This window comes from Hippoglossus stenolepis, chromosome 1, assembly GCF_022539355.2.
Source record: "Hippoglossus stenolepis isolate QCI-W04-F060 chromosome 1, HSTE1.2, whole genome shotgun sequence".
NCBI classification, from domain to species: Eukaryota; Metazoa; Chordata; class Actinopteri; order Pleuronectiformes; family Pleuronectidae; genus Hippoglossus; species Hippoglossus stenolepis.
The window spans coordinates 15,326,311-15,349,379 of NC_061483.1; the positions used below are offsets into that span (position 1 = coordinate 15,326,311).

General features: G+C 41.6%; 2 protein-coding genes across 7 annotated transcripts in view; both read right to left on the reverse strand.

The window, feature by feature from the left end:
* The window catches only part of cgnl1 (cingulin-like 1), a 28,060-nt gene extending 21,964 nt beyond the window's left edge, over window positions 1–6,096 (reverse strand). For both annotated transcript variants that reach the window (XM_035154613.2, XM_035154606.2), the window contains exons 1-3: window positions 5,904–6,096; window positions 1,563–3,270; window positions 1,306–1,400 (exon numbers count right to left, since the gene is read on the reverse strand). In XM_035154613.2, the coding sequence (XP_035010504.2) occupies window positions 1,306–1,400; window positions 1,563–3,218 (1,751 nt within the window). In that variant the 5' untranslated portion in view covers window positions 3,219–3,270; window positions 5,904–6,096. The remainder of the gene's footprint in view (window positions 1–1,305; window positions 1,401–1,562; window positions 3,271–5,903) is intronic.
* Window positions 6,097–10,069: 3,973 nt separating this feature from the next.
* Window positions 10,070–23,069, reverse strand: part of tcf12 (transcription factor 12) — a 72,280-nt gene continuing 59,280 nt past the window's right edge. For 2 of the 5 annotated variants that reach the window (XM_035152066.2, XM_035152085.2), the window contains 7 exons: window positions 19,619–19,692; window positions 17,120–17,311; window positions 14,282–14,393; window positions 14,012–14,177; window positions 13,402–13,631; window positions 13,104–13,257; window positions 10,070–12,589 (listed from right to left, as the gene is read on the reverse strand). In XM_035152066.2, coding sequence (XP_035007957.1) covers window positions 13,115–13,257; window positions 13,402–13,631; window positions 14,012–14,177; window positions 14,282–14,393; window positions 17,120–17,311; window positions 19,619–19,692 — 917 coding nt within the window. In that variant the 3' untranslated portion in view covers window positions 10,070–12,589; window positions 13,104–13,114. Of the gene's footprint in view, window positions 12,590–13,103; window positions 13,258–13,401; window positions 13,632–14,011; window positions 14,178–14,281; window positions 14,397–17,119; window positions 17,312–19,618; window positions 19,693–23,069 lie in introns of all 5 variants that reach the window. The other 3 variants (XM_035152077.2, XM_035152057.2, XM_035152047.2) reach the window with 3 other exon arrangements.

A 23,069-nucleotide genomic window follows, 5' to 3' on the forward strand; every position in this document is an offset into this window, starting at 1 on the left:
GTAGTTTTGTTCATATTATCATTAAATCGCTAGAACAAACACTTTATTATTAACAAACTTTTTGGAGTTTTCTAAAGAAGCCTGGATTCACAGCACTTGGTCTCAAACTGGCCACACCCATACATTACTTCAGGCCTACTCTCTCAAATGGAAACATAGTTTTTCTTATTCTTAAAAAAATAACAAATAACAGTTGTTCTAGTCAGAAAAAACTTCCCTACATATCAATTTCTCTGAAAGTTGTTTTTTGCCTTTGCTGGTGAACAACAGTTTATCAACAGATGTTTGAAACAATAGATGATGTTCTCAACCCACAGAGAAAGAAAAAAAAACATTTAATCCTTTACTTAAAGTGAAGAATCAGATTCAACACAACTGGAATTTCAGCCCTTTCACACGCCAGAAGTGACATATTATTTCAATAAATTACAAGGCTGACACAAAAAGCCAAACCAACCCCCCCAAAAACTCCCATCTCCTCATACAGATGATTTCCATTAAATCTTTATAACCCCTGGTGGCAAAATGTTTGTCTTCTGGGCCTTGGGAATGTAGGTCTGTTTCAGCCCCTGCACTTCCATCTGTGCTTCCTTTCCTTTGTCCTGTGACTCCTGACCTGTGGCCAGACACACCCAAGGAGTTTCCTGTTCTTTCTATACTTTACCCCAAGCCTGTAGCAACCGCAAAAACTGTGGAAACCTGCAAACTGTCTCTCACTTTCTAATCATGTGCAACTAATGCAGAATATGACTTAAATAGCATTCGAATTCAACCTACTTATTCAAAGAGAATTGTTTGACTTGATAACTTAAATAAAAGCAGTGTACAGTATGCACAGATCTTCTTATATGGCCTCTTCTTTGACCTTTTAACCCTTTTTAAATGCCTTACAGACAGTTAGCGTCTGATTAAAGAAACAAAGAGAATGCTCACACTGCAGCTAAAGAGACAGCCGAGAGAGAAAGTGGGATTGGGTAAGAAAACATACTCCAGACAGCTGGATCCCTCACAGCCCTAGATGCGAGAGGGGGGGGATTGAGAGGAGCACATTCCTTCACTTTTATCACAAACAGTCGAGCTCTGATAAAAACCACATATATGTGCTCCCCCACACAACCAGCTCTACCTTCATGACGCATGGGCGTATGGTGCAACGTGATGATTAAATGCTTCAGTTGGAACAAAATGCTCAGTTCATGATTCAACTGACATCCAAAACATTTTCAAAACACATTTTTTGAAGTATGAGTAAATTAAGAGCCTAAGAAGCACATTGATGGGATCAGAAAAGCTGAGAGAACTCACCCATCCTTAAGGTAACTGAACAGAATTTGTTTGGCTGTTTCTTCATGTGTTTGTTGTGACAGCTCTTGTTGACCTTTCAGAAGATCAGGTGTCGCCTGGATATGAGAGGAAATGAAAGAGATCTTAACAAAGCAAAAAGAGGGTTCGTCTCTCACACATCTTCATTTAAAAGAGTTAACATACAATGATGTGTTGGACTGAGGAGGGTTAGGGGACCTGAGGAGGTAAAATAAAGACAGCAATCAATGGCCTCATACCTGAACATCTGCATCTGTACTGGGTTTCTTGGCTGCAGTGGTCGCAGAAGGTTTGGATAGCGACGTTGACACTGATGTCGTCAAAATCTTTCCAGCTGAAGAGGCACTGTCCTCACTCTCTTTACTATTGAATGGAAATGAGGAGCGAGTCTGTGGCTTTTTGTAGCCCTGGATGTAGCCAAGACCTTTAGAGACGGTGCTCTGTGGTGAGCCGGGCGCGCTGGTGACGCGAGATGAAGCCCTGGAGTCGACCTTACCATCTACAGACATGATCCCGGATTCCTGACTGCCCGCTGTTTTCTGCAGCCGGAGCTGTGAAGGCCTCAGGACATGCTCCACTGATGTGCCTGGACTGCGGCTAAACTCGTCCATGTAGCTGGAGCCAGCTCGCAGGCCAAGGGCACTATCAACACTGCGGGAGCGTTTGCGGTCCTCTGGATTGATCCTGTTCCGGCGCCCAGCCCTGCCCCTGTGGTGGTGGCTGCCGTCTTTGCCATCAAACTTCTCAATGAGTTCATCAACGGCAGGGATGGAGCCTGTGTCGATGTCTCTGCCTGATCCAGGGAGGAAGGGGATGTAGCGTCGGTTCTCATGGCGGTTGATGCTGTCTGCATACAGAGCCTCCATCTGTTCATCCACCAGAGCCTTAGAGCTGGAGGATGATGAGGAGTGACGGGAACGGGAAGAGGACTGGAGAACTGGGCCACTGGAGTCCGTCCTGCGTAGAGGAAGGACATCAGGCTCGCGGCGGGCCCGCTCAAGGCTGGAGTTGGTGCTGCTCATGGAACTGGGAGATCTGCAAGAGGTCTTGCTCTGCCCACCATCACTCGTGGGACTTGACACAGCAGAGGGCTGAGGCTGGGCTGGAAGCACAGGCTGGTGCAGAGTTTTGGAGGCCGGCTTGGACTGAGGTGGATTCACGTTGGGGACACGAGATCTGGACTGTGGCTGAGGTGTTTGTGATTGTGGCTTGGTCTGAGGCTGGGCCAGAGGCACAGACTGAGGCTGTGTTCTTGGCTTTGGAGGCGCTCTCTCACTCAGACTCTGGGATGGAAGTTGTCTTTTCTCTTGCGACACAGGAGCTTTATTACGATCCATGCTCGATGACCTGGTGTTGGACGGAGCAGGTTCAATGGATTTAGATGAGAGACTGCGGTGTTCATTCCCAGTCTCAACCACAGGCCTTGAAGGCAGGCTGTGGAAACCTCCAATGTTGAGAGAGTTGCTATCTGGATCATAAGGCTGCAGGAGCTCAGGGTGCTTCTGAAAGTTCAGAAGGGCGGATGACTTCTTTCCTTGTGAATCTGAGTCACCATTTTGAGTACCAGCATTATGCGTCATCTTCTGAGACCTGTACTCCATGAAGGGGCTGTCGGATCCTGCCTCCTTGCCTCCTTTGAAATCATACTCCTGGTAGTTCTCAATAAAAGAGCCCTCTGCGTCAATGTACCCATTACTGTTCGGGTCGATATAGGGTTGAGGACCCTTTTCCTGGTTGTTGAGGACTACATAGGGGTGTCCATCTATACCCTGGACGCGGATGCTGAGACCGTATTTCCCAGCTCCATTACTTTGGGGCCTGGAGGAGCGGGACTGCTGAGTGTGGACCCGCTGCGTTCCATTGTCGGGAATGCCAGTCACTCTGTACGACTCCATCAGGAAGACAGGAGGATAATAAATCCCTCTCCCTGGATCAGGTGGCCCACCTCTGGAAGCAAAGATTGACAGTCAGAAATGAGACACTGCATAATTAAGCAAAATCAACAATTGATTGACGGCTCCACAATCAGCCTATAATGAAACATTAAACCCTTGCTGCATTTAATTATGTCATAAAATTTCATTTTTTCTTTTTTTGTTTTGCATTCTTAATGCTCTGATTTGTCTCCGGGGAGATCTTGGTTGTCAAACCTCTCGGTTAATCTGCTCTGGCCAAACGGGACAATAAGCTCCCTGTGTTGCCTGAAACAAATCAGAGCCCATAATATCGCAGACAAAAATATGACTCAGCATGAGCCACATTCGTTTTAATGACAAACACTGTTTAGAAAGGCCTCACAGGTGAGTGACTAACAGGTATGGTACAAGAAAATGACTGTTTACTGTGTGTGACAGAGAATGTGGCTTAAACAGGTTAAGACAAAGGTATCAACAGAAAGAAAACGCTCAGTCAGGCCTGAGAAAAATGCGAGAGGTCTGACAATTTTGGAGGGCATGAGGTTTAGAGTGGATGTGCATGTGTGAATACGCAGTGTAGCTGATCCTTGCACATGTAATTTGTAGTCTCCACACACATGGGAAAAAGATCAACAAAACCTAGTTGACTCAACTCTGTATCATAATAATTGATAGGGTAGACAGGGTTGTTGGAGTTGACAGATTTGCAGTCGCACTGTGAGAACCCACCTGGTAATAAATATAAAACTGTTAATATCAAACCGAGCTGTTAAATGTTCATGAGACAAATTTATATCTGGAAAGTTGTTGAAGACAAAGGCATCAGCAGCCAACATGTGTTTCACCGGACAATGGGCTTTTCACAGGTTCCTGTTTACCTTACTGATAAAGTCCCATTCTATCTGGTGTTACAATACAAAGACAGACTGAGATGGGCCAGGAGGAAGGACACTGATAACACAGACAACAAAGGTAAAAGCAGGATATAGGACATTAAGACGGAAAAAGGTAAAACCAGATCTATGGGCGGCTGTGGAGAAGATCTGTCAGCTGACACAGACCATGTCACACTCTTTGCCTCTGGTTGCATTGTGGGTAAAGATGCAAAGTGCAAATCAAGCAGAATAGCTTTGAAGTGTTACTGAATGTTTTGCTCCATTATTTGTTGACGTTTAGAAGTATAATGATTTATAAGCCATTCAACAGCCATCCCTCTTGTTATTGTATCGATATTTCATCAATGTGTGATCTGCTGGAACAGGAAAGCACCCTCAGACTTTTGAACCCTATTGTATCCACTTCGAAATCGACTTTCTGGAATTTATTAATAGGTTATGCTGTTTATCAATTCAGAACATTTCAGGATTTGCCACCAAAGTAGAAAGCCACTGAGATCCTCAGATCCTCAGATCCTGATCTCTGGATCATAATCGATTTAGTCTGTGCATGATGGCGGAAACAAAACAGACAGATTTGTTTTAACATCTGGAGTTTGCTGCATGAAATAGCACCTCTGTTGTTTCCCCACGGGGGGTGGACATGTTATTCCATTAAAGTGTATTATCTTTAGTGACAGACGCCATCTTTGTCTCAGGTCAGGTCGACTGCCCCTGCTTTAAAACACCATAAAGACTAAAACATATTATTGAATACATGCCAAGGACAAAATGATCCAACCCTGCTTGTGGTTGGTGCTGGTGCTTCAATTAAACGTAATCATTTGGCCGACACTTTTGTGCAAAGCGACTTCCTGCTGAGGGAAAAACACTGAGGTGCAAGAGCTTGAAGTATAAACTAAGACAAAGTGTAGAAGATCTTGCTATTTAGTCATCTTATTGTTCTCAAAACAAACAAGGGTGTACGGGTGTTGCCAGGGACCGGTTAAAGCTCAAGGTGGCACAGCAGACTCTTCCATCCTCATAGTTTCATGTGCATATGACTCACAGGGACTCCAGCAAAAGGTGCAACCATTTCCCTGCCATTGTTTTGGTTTGGTTTCTAACCGCAAATGGAGGAAACGCTCAGTGAGTTACCCCCCCACTGTCTCCAGGGGCCGTGTTGCCTTCACTGCCTCCGGAAAGGTCAGGGCTGCAGCACAGGTTAAGGTGTCGAGGCAGATATTGAACAAAGCAGAGGTTGCATCCGCTCGTCGGCCCTGACAGTGAGTGTGGAGCTGCTCACATGACTCCAGGAGGAGGACAGAGCAGCTGAGGACAGGGCGGGAGAAGGTGAGAGCTGACAGGAGGTCAGTCGCTCTGCAGGATTCACTCTGTGGGAAAATATTGTAAAGTTACGCAAGAGTTCACTGATGTGGGGCCGACGTGAGCGCGCAGCAGCAGCAACAAGTGTGCACGCGTTAAAAAAAATCACCACCGCTGATGTGTTGAATAAAAGAAAAACTACAAACATGGCACCGGAGGGAAAACTGCACTAAAACAGCAGCAGGTGAAGCAAAGTGGAGAATCGGCGCAGTTTGAGTTGACGCAGTTTGTGAGCAACAGGTGGACAGAAAACACGGAGTCAGTGTAAAAGTCAGTGCGCTCACTTCACCTCTTATCACGGCTCATGTGTCACAGTCACACGTTCAAAGTGGAGTTTCTGTGGAGTTACGCGACAGACGGAGCATCTACAATCAACAGTTTGCTAGTTTACTAGTTTACTCACCGGCGTCGTTTGTCCCTCTGCTTCTCTTCTCGTAAGATTTCACAGGTTTTGTTTGAAAGGGTTTTAGTCAAGAGGAGAACAGACGAACAGTTGTGCGCAGCGGCCTCAGCACAGTTGTCCAACTTATCCGCTGCTGTCTTGTTTTCTGGGACACTCTCAGAATGGCTGTTTCCGAAGGACGTCCGACCCTCCGGGCCGCTCCGCCTCCTGAATCAAGCGCACCAAACCCGCCCACCCAAACCCAGTCGGCTGGTCCTGGATCACAAACACTTCACTCAATAAACATTACTTTTATATAGTTTAACTTATATAGATGTACTAACTCCTGTGTAGAGCATGTATATGGCTCTATTGAACTGCCATAAAGTGATGTTACATCAATACTTCACTTAAAAAGAGGAAACATGAGACAAAAGAAGTATTAAAAATAACAAATCAATAGATAAACCTTGGCACGGCTCGGTTCGGCCCAGCAGAGTCTGTACAGGCTGCAGGACACAGGCTGTATGTGGGATCTGATACTCACTATATGTTTATTACCTTTTTATGTTCTTTGAACTATATAAACTAAATATTAAACTACAGACAGACTGAGAAAGTAATGCCAGGTTTGCGTTAGGAAGACTCAGGCCCAACAGGTTATTTTTGCTATTTGGTTGTTAAAAAAAAAATAGGAAAACAAGAATATTTTTGAATTATTAAAACATTTGGGAGAATGAAATAATAAGTTACACACTTTAACCTCTTGAATTCATGTTAATTTCTTGTGCAGACTAATGTTTTTATGAATTATTTAATCCCCCAGGGGCTTTTATACATGAGTTTGCTCGCCTCATGCAGGATGAAGGATTAATTATTTGCACTCTGCATAAATGCATAAATGCAGCTGCATGTCTTTAAAAGCGAGAGCGTCATCTAGTGGTTAGTAGGTGACCTGAGTGAGGTCAGTTAATGAGAAGCTGTGCTGCGGGTGGGGCTGCTGCACACACACACACACACACACACACACACACACACACACACACACACACACACACACACACGCACACACACACAGACACACACACACACACACACACACACACACACACAGACACAGACACACACAACCGGACACACACTATAACAGTAAATCATCACAACAGATAGACCTGGGGTGCTCAGGTAAATGGTGAGAGTCCAGTACAGCAACAATAAAAAACAGGAGGAGTTTTTTGTTTGTTTTGTTGTTGATGTTGAAAAGCTGTTCTCAAGAGGTTTCTAATAATTCACTTCCATAAAAAGAGCTGAACGAAAAATCACACATACAATAAATACCACAGTAACACAAAGGCAGTTTTCCTTTACAAACATTTCAGGTACACAGCTTTAATATTTCCCAACCCTATCATACTTTACACTCAGTATAATTTCCCGCATAAGTACCTCCAACTTCACAACGAGTATTTTGAATAAAACAACTTCTCTAAAGATTTTGCAGTTCCTGAAAAGCAGCACTGTAACGCTCACCCTCTTACGCTGAGATCATGAAGAAATGATCATACCAATATTGCTGTATTGAACTGCATTAAAATGAAGGCCCTGCTGACCACTAGCCTTTGTCGTGGCCCACTGTTTATATTTGTGTCCGCAGAGAGGCCGAGCAGCACCACAGCCTTTAATCTGAGCTCTGTGCCACTGTGTTGAGTTACAGCAGCACACAATGAGAACTCTGTTCTCTGCAGACGTGCCACAGCTGGGACCTCTGGGCATGCCCAGTACGCTGCTCGCTCTTATTCTGGTCAAACAGTAAGGAAGGTCACAGGGAACCAAGCTGTAGTGTTCATATTGAGTTTGCTGCATTTATTATTGTTCCATTGTTGTGATTTTCTTAAAAACAACGTAATGGAAAAAATCTGTCACTGAACCTGAGTGGGAGGCAAAAGTCACCACTGAAAACAATGTGGTGAACACATGGCCCCTTCCCTCATAGTCTTCCATGTTGTTTCAATTAGTCAGTCAGTCAGTCAGTCAGTCAGTCAGTCAGTCAGTTAGTTAGTTAGTTAGTTAGTTAGTCATCTAGCTCTGGTCATACATGGCAAAAGTAATTCAACAGGTGGAGAATTACAAATTTGGTGTGTAACAGTTTCCTCTTCTTCCAAGGGAGGCTAACTCAGCAGGGAACTTTCTTTAAGACACATCAAAATAGTTCTCCATCATGCAGGGGCGGATCCAGGGGCAGGGCCAGGGGGCTCTGGCCCCATCTGAAATCGGATTGGCCCCTACAGTGCCCCTGTCCTGTCGGTCTTTGCAGCGAACAGTGAACGAGGAGTGACTTAAATGTGCATCTTACTGAATCAGGACTCGTGCATGGACGTTGGTCATATCATCTGCCCCTCTGTGTAAATTGTGGCCCATTTATGGCCCCAGATTCCAAATCCAAGATCCACCACTGCCATCATGTGAAGATACTATTTCAGCTCAGTCTTTCTATCATGAAATTCCCTCTTTGTGTTACCACAGCTCAACAAGACCTTAACTGTTCGGTCTGTGAATGTATAACTACTTGTTTTGTCTAAAGGAGACAGATGAAGCCTCCTATTGGCTCTAGCAGAACGCACATGTATGTTATACAGAATAGGGCCTGTGGAGTTTGTCCCCTATTACTTACAAGAGATCAATGATGACTTCAATGTACATTATGGCTTGTGAGCTTTGTTTTAAAACCAACCTGAACAATGTGAACCTGTCCTTTAATTCCTTCAATGTGCTGTTATTGGTCTTGTAAATTTTAATAGTATGTCAACAATGTTTGTGGTCTGAGAGCATCCACCATGGGCGTAGGCCTATTGTAATGATTTATCACTTTATTACATATATGTTTTATGGTTGATTGTGATTTTATTGCTTTACTACACTATAGTTTCAGTGTTGAATCTTTAAGTTGTGATTAGAAACTGAAACAAAGAGAGAGAACAGAAAACATGAAGCATGTCTGGTGGCAGAGAAGTGGATGATCTAACTGTTCGGGGGAGCAGAAGGAGCAGGAAGCTTTTTTGGTCGCGCTTCAAGGACGCGAGCCAAAGACTTTCTGTCAGTTGGCCCAGCAGCCATGACAGGAAGTCAGCCTTCAGACTTGGTGGTCCCACTCCTACAGAACACATGCACACCCACCACCGTCACCATTGGCCCAGCACACTCACATCTCCTCTGTTTCTTTCTCTGCAGGGAGTTTTGAGAGATGACAGTCATGATTTACGTTGCTTCACTGTGCTCACCACAGACAGAACAGCAGTCAGCAGTTTTCCTCCCGAGTGTCACCTCTGACAGAAAACTGAACTGGGATCAGACCCCTCAGGATGTGATGAGCGATCTCACGCTCGCATCTGCAGCAGCGTAATTCTGTGCAGATGTACATGAGGCTGAGATTTACAGCACCACAGTCCTGCAGGTTCAGAGCAGCATTCTCACAACACTGTTGGGATTGATTAGCAGATTCAGTGAGGCAATTTACGGCTGCGAGTATAAAAATAATTTATTAGCAACGACAGTTTGTATATTTCATAATGGCTGCATTCAGTTCATTCCTGCTTTTCAGCTCATTTACTTGTGTTTTTTTGCTTTTGCATTAAGAGGATTCATGTCAAAATATTGTGAATGTGAATAAAGTCCCACTGAAACATAAAAAAATCAACTGGTCCCTAAATATCAATTTTATTTCTATTGTTGATAAATATTCATATTTTTTGCCTTTTGCTGGAATGGCTTTCATACAGATATTTGTCTTCATCCTGCATGAATCTAAATATGAACAACAAAGGAGCATGGCAAATGTACAGTACACTGCTATCACACTTTATTAAAAATAGAAACATATATATTCATAGTACTTTTCATACAGACTACAATGGTCCACTGGCATTATTTAAAATAATGAGACACATACTATAAAACACTCGTTTGGCCTAAATTCACTGTAGAAATGTCTTTAAAAAATAAAACAAAAAGATAATAAGAAGGGCTAAATCCTCCCCCGTGTTTCTGAGCTCACCCTGCTTCATCCTTCATGTTTATTTCATAAAATAAAACTTTATGGAGAGGAGATCACTTACGCATGGAGAATAGATGACAGAAACAGAAACAAACATGTTCGCTCAGTGAGAGAAATAAATGCACATACAACTGAGTTTAAAAAAAGATGGCACATTTATTGCAACATAAATGTTATATACATTGTTTTTCTGTTGAAAAAGACATAAAATTCAAATTTCCGTTGCCGCAGTTTTGTTTTGAATGTGCATCGACAATACCTTTTAATTTGACACAAGAACAATTCTTTTATCATTTAACGAATCTTTAACGAGACTGAAGAATTAGATGCAAGTCGCACTTTTAGGAATCTGGAGCTCGTACAAAGCCTTTTTAAGTTCAAGACTACGAGCAACAATTAATTTCATGCTCTTGAGATGCCATTTGTATTTTTCTCATAATAATGGACAGGTTATGGTAAATAACCGTACATTTTACTATCTAATATAGTAAAATAAAGTAAGAAACTTTTTACTCAAAACCTTTGCTTTCAAAAATCTAGAAAGAGTAATATTTAGAATTCAAGAAATATTCTTACAGTATTATTGTATAAAAGACTAACTACAGTGAAAAATAAGCCAAATGTTTTTTTTTTCCTTTTTTGATTTCCTTTTTTATATATTATACAAGGGAAAGCATCTGGGAATACAGCAAAGTCTAACTTGGCAGACAGAAGCAAAGAAATGAAGGACAGGAAATAAAAAAAAATGAGGAAAGAGAGCAGGAAGTGACAAACATTATACCCTCAATCAAAGTCTGCCAACATGAATACAAGCTTTTGAATACTGAAATGAAGAACAAGGCCATATTCAGTCTGATGATATACAAAAAAAAACTGCTTAGGTTTGTTTTACAAAAACAAAACATTTGTTAAACGGTAAATATGTCATGTAAACTCTTGTTGTGGCATCTTTTGTAATTTAAGTCCCTTATTTGTGCAGAATACTTATTCTGAATGTGGCAGCCTTGTTTAAGGTGTAGATAATGATAATGACAGGAGACAATATACAAAGAAATAAATGGAATATAAAGCAAGTCTTAAGACCAAAGACTTAATAAAAGGAGAAACGTAAAGCATGCACACGCATAGGAAAAAACTAAAGAAAGCCATGAGCAATGTCTTGAAACAAAAAAAAATCCTGATAACTGTTTTTGTTCAATATTATGTTACACTATGATATTTAACAAAAACAAATGATGTGTCGAGTCTGGTTTACTGTATCGAGTATATCACAGCTTGGATCAAAACACTGAAAAATAACTTAGATGTTCTCTGTGTATTATAAAGCTGGAAGCCTAAAGAAAGGACCGGTTAAAACACAAATAAGTATAACTAACTGTAACTGCTTTTAAAATTGTATGTCTTGCGATATTAACAGAAAAGAAAACTGAAAAAGTGGATCTATCTTCATCAGGCCAGGATAAAGTGTGGTCGTCGTTTTTTATTTGTTTAAATTCTTCTTCACTTCTTCATTAAGCAATCTTTCTATAGCTAGTGGCGGAAAAAATGTAAAAAAAAAGAAAGAAAGAAAAAAGCCTCTTGTGTGCTGACGTCAGGAGCGTGTAACTGTCAGGAGGCTGAACAAAGACGTGAATCAGAGGAAATGTGTCACCGCTTACATTTAACACTATATGGCGACGGAAGCCGAAGGGCGGTGAAGTCCACTTGTCCTTTAGTTAAGACACTAACAATATGCAGGGAATGCTAAGGTTCTGTATTTTCACTGCTCACTACCGAGGAAAAGAGACGGACTAAATCTGAGCTTTCAGTCAAACTAGAGTTTGCCACTTGTCTGTCACCTACAATATTGTTGATGCTAATGCAGTCGGGCCTATTGCTCCACTGGTCAGTAGCACGGAAACCCATCTAAACTATGCAGAAATAGTTTTGGTAACAGATGTGGCCGGTGGCAGAATGAATAAAATATAAATATAAATAATATAGTCTCTTTTTTTTTTGTTTTAATGGGGCGCTTTAGTCTTTCAGTTCTAAAAGCTAATGATAATTTTTAGTCATCACTCTAAACTGGCCAATAAATTAATCTCAATCTCGTAAGTGCCCAAATATTTCCCCCTCATTCAACCCGGACTCGCCGAAGATCTAGCAGGGTGGAGTGCTCCGTTTTAATGGTGACACTGGCAAACTATAGACTGAAAAGCTGCATACTTCTTAGATGTACTTAACTTTCCCTTTAGACATACACTTTATAGCTCAATTACATAATAAATAGAAAAAAAAGAAACAGACAAACAAAAAACAATTGCTGTTTTACAATGCATTCGTCAATTCAGTTTAGGCACGAGGCAATTTCCACACAGGGTTTGAGGAGATTGCGAGTCTCTGATTGTTCAGAAGCAACACACTTCTTGCAGACAGTGATATGTGCTGATGATTTTTCTTTGTGGGGAGAATTTTTGCGAATGGAAACTGGTCACAGGGAGCTGGATGCTTGGTTCTTTCTCTGTCTTATAGGACTGGATTCTGTTAAGTCTTGTGGTTTTGCTTCAAGTGGTGTGTCTCCTCCAATTGGTGTCACAAACTCCGTGAGTCCCGCCTGTCGCTGGGAAGCAAGGTCACCGACTCCAAACGGGACCGAAATGATGTGGATCACTTTGATCTGGAGAGAGGAGATGAGAAATACACTAATTAGAGGTGATCATCAATAATCACACTAATAATAATAATAATAATCACACTAACTACATTCATAAATATCATCAATATTTTATGTCAAAGTGCTACTGATACTGTCTGACATATATATATATATATATATATATATATGTACATTTGTCAGCATAAAAATAATCAGCAACTAAATGGTGAGTTGATAAAATCATTCATCATTCAACAATCAGCCAAACACTGTTTAGCTACTGTGGAATCATGAAAAATAAACAAACAAACAAAACAAATCAATAAAATGACTTTACAGATCAATAAGGTCTACAAATTAATTATAACCAACATTTAAAAAGATAAAAATAATTCAAAATAAAATGAGTTTTCGAGAAGACAAAAGAAGATAATAACTTTGCCTAAAATTCTCAGATTAAATTATTTAATTAATGAATAGTCCCCAGGTGAATTAATACTGAAAGTAATGGTGAGTTGCAGGAGGTGAGAGTTACCTGTCTGCTACTCAGAGGTGGCCCATGGGGTTGGATGCGTCACTCAGGCCTGGATGACCTCCTGTGTGGCCGTGATGGGCGTCACCGGAGCCCCCAGCAACCTTCTCCTCCTCCCTTCTCTTAAGGCAGGCTGCTTTGGGGTTCAGATTCCGCTCTGTAAGTTCATGGGGACAGGAATCAAATTTGAGGATGTGACACACAAATTACCACATGCAAGAACATTATGAGGAAACATTAAGCGTTGTTGAAGGATCAGCATTTGATGTTGTGACAAAGCGTGCGCTAGCTGGACACTGACCCCTGACTTGCTGCTCCAAGCTGAGTATGACAGCCACAGCCTGATGGAGGATGAGCAGTTTAGTTTGGGGCTTCTCGCTCTTCAGGTGCTGTTGGCACATGCGCCCCAGCTCCTTGAAGGCCCCGTTGATGTCTCGCACCCTCAGCCGTTCACGGGCGTTGTTAGCCATCCTTCTCTCACGCTCACGTTCTGCCTTCTGCTCCGGATTCAGCCCCTCATCTTCATTGATACTGTGGGTGGAGGAGAAATCCAGCTGAATGTCACATCTGGTTTATAACTAAATGCTCCAAACAATACATATACTGTAAATTGAGACTAAGGAACAAAGAAGTATTCACCTCTCTCCCTCTGACTGAAAGTGGAATAATAGTGCTATCAGCAAAGATAAATGAATTTGACACTCTCCTGCCCAGGCTTTATCATCACTTTCTGCAGTGTTACTTTTTTTAGAAAACATCAGAGTGAATTGTGGATTGAAAATAAAACCGAGGATCAATCCTCAAGGTTTCAGTTCAAATAATAATTTTCTGACACCTAATCAAACATTAGATAATTTCTAATTGTTTGACTTTGGAAAATATTTTGTGTTTGCGTCTCGACGTGTTCGTACCTCGTGCGTGTGCCTGATCTGGGGGTATTCATATCTCTTCTATCGCTCTCGTCATCCGACTTGTCGTCTGCGGAGAAGCTGTCGTGCATGTCGTCCTTGTCATGTTTCTCCATCTTCAGCTCCAGGCCGGCGGGCAGCTGGCCAGCCAGGGCTGAAGCAAGACCTGCTGAAGACAATGTAAACATAGACATAAAGAAATAAACTCATCAATGTCTATATAATGTTATGTCTGAGACACTGCTAAGTTAAGTCTGCAGGGTTGCACCAGACCTCTGAATGTTTCCAATTGGTGGTTGAGTTCTGCGCTGGACGTGGAGCCGGCACTGGGCAGGCCTCCATGGCTGTTGTTCAGGCTGGCAGCATCGTCAGCGTGGGCACCACCCTGCTGCAACACAGACAGGAAGGACATGTGACAGGAAGCAGACACGCTCAGGAGAGGGGGCACAGAATAGTCAAGAGCGGAGCGAACAAGCAAAAGTAAAAGATCCACTTGTTCTAAACAGAAAAAAATAATCATGGCGATGCCATCGTCAGTGACATGGTCCATCCACACAGGTCAAGGATTTAACTTTTAATATTAAATAACAACTAATGGCTTTTGAAATGTTGATAAAATTCAGATTGGATGCTATTTGCAGTCTGTATCTATTCATATGAAAAGTTCATGATCTACTGAGTCATACAAATCTATCCTTCTCAACACTTGGGCATGCTTTGGTGATTTGTTTCAAAGTAGAATGCTGTCCCATGCATAACCATGAGTGGAAAACATAAAAATAAAAGCAAATAAAAGACCCATGTAACAATAGTTTCAAAGAAAATATACTTTATTACACATTATGGAAAATGTTCCCTTTTATGTTACATTATACTTCACTGCTGTGACGTTCTCCGTCTCTTGGACCACAACAGAGAACATGTCTGTTTCTCATGTCTCCAATGAGACAAATCCTCAAGTTCATCCCACTCAGTCCGACTATTTCCTTTTTTTATTTCATCCACAATCACAACATAAAACTGGTCAGCTCCCACCATGTTATACCCTCCTACTTCCTGAGGTTTACCACATGTTCTCCAGCTATTTGATTCCCTCTCTGGGAAACCAGGGAGAGGCGGGGAATCCTCACAGAGGGTGGAGGGAATCTTCCCCGTTTCTTGTGGAATGTGATCCCCAGTCACTGTTGGCCTCTGTTAACCCCACCAGCCCCCAGACCCTCCCCTTCCTCAGCGCTACGCTAATCTTTGCTGTGCTCTCAACAGGTGTCCAAACAACTCTTTGTCTGGTGAAGGAGGAGGGAAAACCGGGGCTCTGGCAAGAAAAGAACGCTGCCATTTTCATGGCTGGGCCTGATTAGCATACAGCTGAGGAGCTCTATTTGGGTGGAGGCCGCGGGTTCAGACACACGTTTCCAACGATTCAGATCTCCTCAGTTGTTAAAAAGAAGCAATGAGAAAGGGAGGAAGGGGTAGAGGGTGGAGTGTCAGTCGGAGTAAAAAGCCTTGGGCTGTGCTGGTCAGTCCCGTCTGACGGGACCTCTCTCCACACAGGAAGTACTGTTAGTGCAGACACAGTATGTTCTATCTCACAGTCGCAGTCGGTCAACATCACTGCCACAGCCCAGCTCTCTTTAACAAATACATCAAACTGAGCTCTTCTGACAACCACAGACAAATTCTTGTTCAGGGACAAACCAAGCTTCTCTGAAAGATCCAGCAGCTTCAGCATCAATGTCCAAACAAGCAGAGACCGAAAACACACTGAACTCCAACAAACCGAAACTTTAGAGGCTTTTCAAATACATTCATACTGGCAACACTGGACCAGAGGCAGGAAGTGAAAATCCTGATAAGAAGAAGGAACAAAATACAGTTCACCTTTATTGATCATGAAAAGCCCAAATGACAGTTGAAATTAATTAAATATTTTTTAAATTTAAAAACATGTTTGTTGCACTAACTTACAGCTGAGCATCAGAAGGGAATATCTTATATCAACGTGTGTGTGTTGAGTGATTATTTAATTCTCCTTACAAGCAAAATACCAAACATTCTTTAGCTCCAGCTTCTTGATTGTGAAGATTTGCTGCTCTTCTTCCTCTAATCTGATCACGAACAAGCAATTTGACAATATAATCATCGAAAAAAAATTGTAATGAGCATTTTAAATTTGGAAATTTTGCAAACTAAGCAATTAATTGATAATGACAATAATAGTATAGTTAGAGCTTTTAAAAGTAAAATAAAAAAAACTGATAATACTTGAATGGAATCATTTTAATAAAGAAATATTTAAAATGAATATGTCGGTGTTTTCATCTGATAAAAAGCATAAAACTGTGCAGCTTAACTTCTACAAAACCACATGTAAATTTGTTCTGTATCTGATGGTTATATCTAATTTAATGTTTATCATGGGAGAAATAAATACGACTTAAAATAACAAATTACTAAATCTGTTTATCTTTCCTTCTGTGACTTTTCCTTTCATCATTTGATACCAGTAACTTCCCAGTAAAAGTAACCTGATCATCTACTTATTAAAAGTGAATCAGCATTGTTTCTTTTTGTATTATTGCATGTGACCCATATTATTTTCAAACACCTCCAGATTACAGTTGGACGAGCCGTAACGCTTTAATTTCCACTGCAGATGTCTTCAAATCTCTTGGCTTTTTAAAGTGAAATACCTCAGATGGAGGATGAGTGAACACATCATGATTTATACTGAGTCCTGCTCTCCCCTGAGTCTCCGAAAGGCTTTGACTTTGACTCTAAAAAGAGTGCAACACACAAACACTTCCTTCACCAAAGCTCAACTTCACTCCATTACGCCTGTTTTTCTCATTTCTCTTCCACCCTTGTGTAAACAGCCGCTCTCGAGAGGAGGTTGAGGCTTCGGCCAGCTATTACACTTATGGAAAATATGTCAGGATAAATTCGACTGTTCATGTGTGGGAAAATGTCTAGTTTTTACTCATGCTAGGAAATCTGTTTTTAACAGGTGGGTGGGGCTTCATTTGTTGATGAGTCAGAAAAATACCAATAAAAAAATGTGTTTTCTCTCTGGCCTCATGCAACACTCTAAACACACAGAAAACTTTCTCATACCATCGCTGCTGTCCGACTTGGAACCAATGCCGAGGCGGGGAAGTTAGCTCCAATGGCTGCCATTGGCCCATTTTGCGCCTGTCCCAGCAGACTGTGTATGTCGCTGGGCAGACTGGTAGTGGAGCCCACTGCATGGTTCCTCAGAACAAGGATTGCATCATCCAATCTGTCCAGACGGTCCTCCATTCGAGACTGGAGGGACCGGAGGGATTGAGGAGCGCAGGGTTAGGGAGAGGGAGAAGAGAGGAAAAGAAGGACAGAGCAGCTTAGTATAAGCACATAAGGACTAAAATTGAAAACACTGATTGTGTGGTGTGGACTTGGAAACAACAACAAAAAACTGAAACATAAGATAAAGAAGGCAATTCAAATGCAAGATCAACAGAGCCATTCCAGCTTGAGGTGTAGAAGTCGTCATGCATTTTAACTGAATAACAGACAGATGCGCTTGAGGTGCTTCAACAATTATTTAGAATTTAACTGCACCTAAGATGATTACTTCAAGCTGGAGAAGCTTAAAATACAACATAACATGACAATATGGCAACAAAAAAAAAAAAAATGAAACTGCATTTCACTGTGAGGGTTATGGACTGCAGGTCGAGCAAAATGAGGAACGCAAAGATGTATGAAACATGTAGTGATTAAAGGCTCTATCTGAAGAGTACCTCGCAGACATCCTTTAAGAAAGACATGGCATCATGGAGATGCTCATGCAACTGCTGATGAACTCTGTTTTTCTGGCAAAGTCAAATAAGAATGAGAGAGGATTATGAGAAAAGATCAGTATCTATAAATCTACGAGAAACACACTGTGGAAAGATTGTTTCTGTAAAGACGCAGACAAGAAGCAAGCATGCAGCATCAGACCATTCACTCTATGGACATTTTAGTTGTTTACATTTAACAACCCTTAAACATTATAGGTCACATCTTCAACTTCACATTTACTATCGTGCACAAACGTTTATTTGCACAACTGGCTTCAAAGCGTTGTGTTTTGTTATTTCTCTTTTGGAATAAATGTAATTCCTGTGTTGTCCATTGTCCGAGTCACCTTACGCCATAAATATAATGCATTTCTCTTGGTTATATTTCTAAAATCAAGCCATGATTTCCAATAAATCGAATTAATATGAAGCAATTGACCACTTTACAAGAAAGATTTGTGGCTACTTTTCACAATACAGAAGTCTAATCTAATATAAAATAGTGTCAGTGGCCCAAAACCACTAACAAGATCAGTCATTATGTCTGTAATCAAATTGTTCACTGGCTTGATTAGACAGTTGTGCATCACTTTCATAGAACTACCAAGACTCTCTAATGTCCCAAATAGTTCTGACTCAACTACCTATGAACCGTGATCCTTGCTTTTATTACAGTACACGCCCCCCCAAAAAAATCCTGACAACATTAAAACAGTAATATAAGTCATTTTAAACCACTAATGATAAATGACTCTGGAATATTTGAATACTATTTAATTCCATTAGTCATGCAGTTACGATTCAAATTAGGGGTTGCACATTTTTTCCATTATGGCCCACAGGTTGTCAACAGCCTGTGAGATGAGTTATCTAACACTATTCACTTTGATCGTGACCTTGACTTATCTACGGTGGCCACAAAACAAAGCTTGTGCCAGAGTGTGAGGAAACATCTACGTGGTTCATGTTCTGTGTCCTCTTCACAAGCCGTTGGCTGAGTGAAGGGAACTATGTGATAAGGCTGCAGCTGGACTCTGGCCTTATAAAGTCATGTCCAATATTATTAACAGCTTTGGGATTTAACAATAAATGTGAGTAAAATGTGGATTTTGCAGCAGTATCTCTCTGCATCCTCCCTTTATTGATTTTCAGGAATCACCAAAGCTTACAGCTCCGAGGACGTGCAGCAGAGCAGCAGAGTAACTAACACCAAGCAGCTTTTGAAAATGGCAGACATATCTGTGGGTTCAAAATGAAAATGGACAATATGTAAACGATAAAAAACACCACAATTAACACTGGTTAAGACCATGGTCTGTCTTTTTTTTATAGTTTATTTATTACAAAATCTGTTTGTACTGCTGTTATGTGAGCCCCATAATTAAATATTCTTACATTAAAGAGCAGGGGATGTAAATACATGACATGCATCACGGAGCAGGTTACATGAAAGGTGATCTGTGGCTCTGGCCGCGTGGCAGCAGAGGAATCCTGAAGATGTGGTTCAGCAAACAGCTGTCACCCCGACACCAGCCCCCTCAACTAAACCCAACCCCCCAACTGTCATCCCCGCCCTGGCGCTCGGAGCAGAGGACAGATGGCAAGCCCCAAGAGACAGGTATTGTTCAGTTTGGTTATTCCTCTAACCCCCCCCCCACCCCTTCCCCAGCAAAACATTTGTCGGACAGGAATCTCCCTGAAATGCTAGCTGGGTCCTTCATGAGTAACGGATCCAAAGTGAGCATCCATCATAACGTGGGCTCACTGATACAGAGGACAGCGATCTTACCAATGAGTGAAGGGAGTTCTCATAATTCGGAGAGGAGGGGGTCTGTCCGCTACCACGGGGCCACTGGTGGTTACCTAGGGAGAAACAAAAGAGATTTATCAGAGGTCAACTTTAGAAATCCCCTTATTCCGTTATACATCATCATGGCTGATTGCTGTATCCTTCCTCACTGGGTGCACCGATACACTGCTAACTGACACACACAATAACAGGCAGCCATCACACACTGACATCCTGATTTTCTGGTTTCTTGTTGTTCTACATGAGATATTTTTATCTTTCTGGACTCAACTGCATCACTTCCTGATGGCTGGACTGCATCCTGAAAACATGAGCCAGCGGAGAGTTTGTTCATTTCACGCCCACTTCCATACTGTGCAGATGTACGCTGCATCTGCACATTAATAAGCATTGCTATGAGAGCCTGGAGAACAATGTGACCACTGACTAATCTGACACTAGTTTTCCTTCACACTCCTTTGTGGAAACTTAAAGTCGATATAAACACAGTGTGACCAAAAATGCAGTGTTTGAACAGTGTTTCGACACATGGCCTTCATCAGGGGTTTTTTGATGAAGGAAATATGCAAAACATCTGGATTCAGTCAGCTGGTATTGTTGAGTTATGTTCCTCATTAGGTTTTCGTCAGACACTTATATGAATGGTGATATAGTCGCAACATACTCAGTGTGTCTCAGTGTGTATTTTTACAGGATTCTCATTGGGAGTATCGCTGCTTCATTTGTACTAATTTGTCTCATGAAGCCAAATCTACTTTGGCACATTCCCTATTTTCATTCCACACGAAAAATCATGCAATTTAGTCACATAATCTAAATAGAGAAATTTAAGATCCGAGGGATTACAATTTACCTTTGGCTGGAAGAAGTTCACACTGGATATAATACATTTACATGAGCCAGAAAAAGTTAATCTGCAGGCCAGTGCAGGGAAGCGAATCAAGCTAATTTGATCTGGTGTCAATTAGAGCAAAGGAAAAGGAATCCACATCTGCTGATCACATTTCCAGCTGCAGAATTTCTTTCTTTCCTCTTTCTGAAGCGCAATCTTCCAACTAACCTGCCTGCCACGTGCAAGAGGAGGCAAAGCATTATAAAATCAAATAACCTTAATGGAATTTGACAAAAATGAACCTTTCCAGGTTATTTACAGGATAGGATGTCCGTGGGCCTTTCCAGCTCGCAGCACTCAGAGCTCTTCTGGTGTCCATTATTGGTGAAAAGATGCCAAACCCAGCCTACATCCTGGTGAATGGAGTCCACTGTAGCACAAACTACAGATGGAGACTTTGTTTTGGGTATCTATTATTTAGTGTAACTCTAAAATCCCACTCTGCACTGTTCTCAACTTCTTCTAAAAGCAAGCCAGTGAAAAATGCAGAACAGGCTGAGGGGAGTCATTTAGGAGAGGGCTGGGGAATGCTGAGTGGGATCAAATTTTATTCACTCTTAATTTAAAGTTATCTAAAAGCTAAAAAAAGTGCAGAGTGGCATTCTGAGTCTCTTCTGTGAGGAGAGTGATGCAATATTTTAACACTAATTGCTCAGCGTTTGTCAAAGTTTTATGTGTTTATATCAAACACACAAAACCATCGTGTGCAAAAACCAGACTACCACGATAGAGAGAAAGCAACCGAGTATAACACAACTAATTAACAAACGTAAAATCACACCTCCGCTGAGCTCAAACTGTAAAACAAGTATTTCCATTTATTCATTCCAGTGAAATTTCTCACTAAACCTCTGTGGTCTTCCTTACTTGAGTTTTCATGTTTCCTCACACACTCAGCCTTGGAGAAAGAAGACTTTAATTAAAAGACTATTAAAAGTGACTTTGGGAGAGGAAATGAAAAAGTCTCCCTGCCTCAGCCTTCTCCCAGGTGAGTGAGACAGATACTCCACATGAGTCTCTACTGGCTGGCGGCTATGAAAAATTAGCCTGGGGCTTTAGTCCCCACGTGCACCGGAGAGGGCTAATTGAACAAACCAGTCGTGAGTAATGTGCTGTACATTGGTGTAATCCTAATGATGAATGGATTTGGTGGCTCACGTCAACAGCGAGCCAAATTTTGTGCCAGTTTTAAAGTTGTAAACCCAGAAGCACAGCTAGTGACACAATATCCATTTCCCCCCCAATTCCACATGTATTTATTTTAGGGTGCTGCTGTTGATTTATTCTATATAACATGACGGCCATTAATAAAAACTGACACTGCATTACATTTTCTTATCATAAAAACTTGCAATAGTTATAGCATGTATTTCCAGGTATTTTAACATTACATTGTAAAAAGTCTATACGTGCCATTGTTATGCTGTGAGGTGTGGTGTGCTGTACTGTAAAGAGGTCAAGAGGGAGATCTCCCTGTGCGGGGCCCTCATAGACCTCCTCATCAGCTGAGTCACAGCCACCCTCCCTTACCCACTGGCACATAAACAAGGCCTTTTGCAGCCTGGTTCGTGTTTGCGTGTCTGTCTGTCTGTGTGTGTGTGTGTGTGTGTGTCTCAGTGTGTGTTGGAGGGAACAGCTGTCCATGGGGCAGGGCAACAGCTGAGGATGAAGGGGGCACACATAGAGACAGCTGCCGCCACTCCATTACCACACATGACACAACTGTCCACTAAAGCAACACACCGGGCTTTCCCTTACTGTCTCGACTCATTTACTTTCCATTACTCTCTCCACGTCTCTGTCACCACATCAGAAAATGCAAATTCCTCAAAGACACATGTCTCTTGTTTTTTTAATGTACTAAATAACACAGTATATTACAAACAGGAACCTCCTTTAGTTGTATAGCTGTATAGGTTAGAAGAGACAGGGGTTCAGAGAGGTTAGTCTGCCTGTCTACCTAACATAAAAGCACAAACTGTCAAACACATATGTGGAAATGTGTTTTTTAAATGTGTATTATTCCAAAGTAGGATGAGTGCCATGAGCCACTGTTATGAATCATAAAAATATGGATGACAGTTTTGCTAAAGAGGAAAATATGAAAAACGTTTAAACGCTTTCATTACAAGATTTCCAAATCCCTGCGCACCCTCAAAACCACAGCCCCGGTCTTTTTTTAAATTTACACTGTCATTTCAGGGGATGGTATATTTCAAAGATTTTAAAATAAAATCTAAAACAAAACTTGTCTTTACACTGGATGTGATTTTACGAACATGAACAAAGCCCTCTCTAAAAAGCTGAGAAACTAGTCAGTGATTTCACCAGGAGTCAACATGAAGTACATCCAAGCTAAAGTTCTGGACACTGGATCAGCAAGTCATGGTGTTTTAAGGTGAAAGTGGTTTGTTAAAATCAGAACAAGTTTGCTAAACTGATTCATTATCAAGGATTTTCCTTTAGGGAAACTCACATAACTTTGTGTGTTCAGACATTGCAGATAGGAAGCAGCTGGTAGCTAAATATGGTACAAAG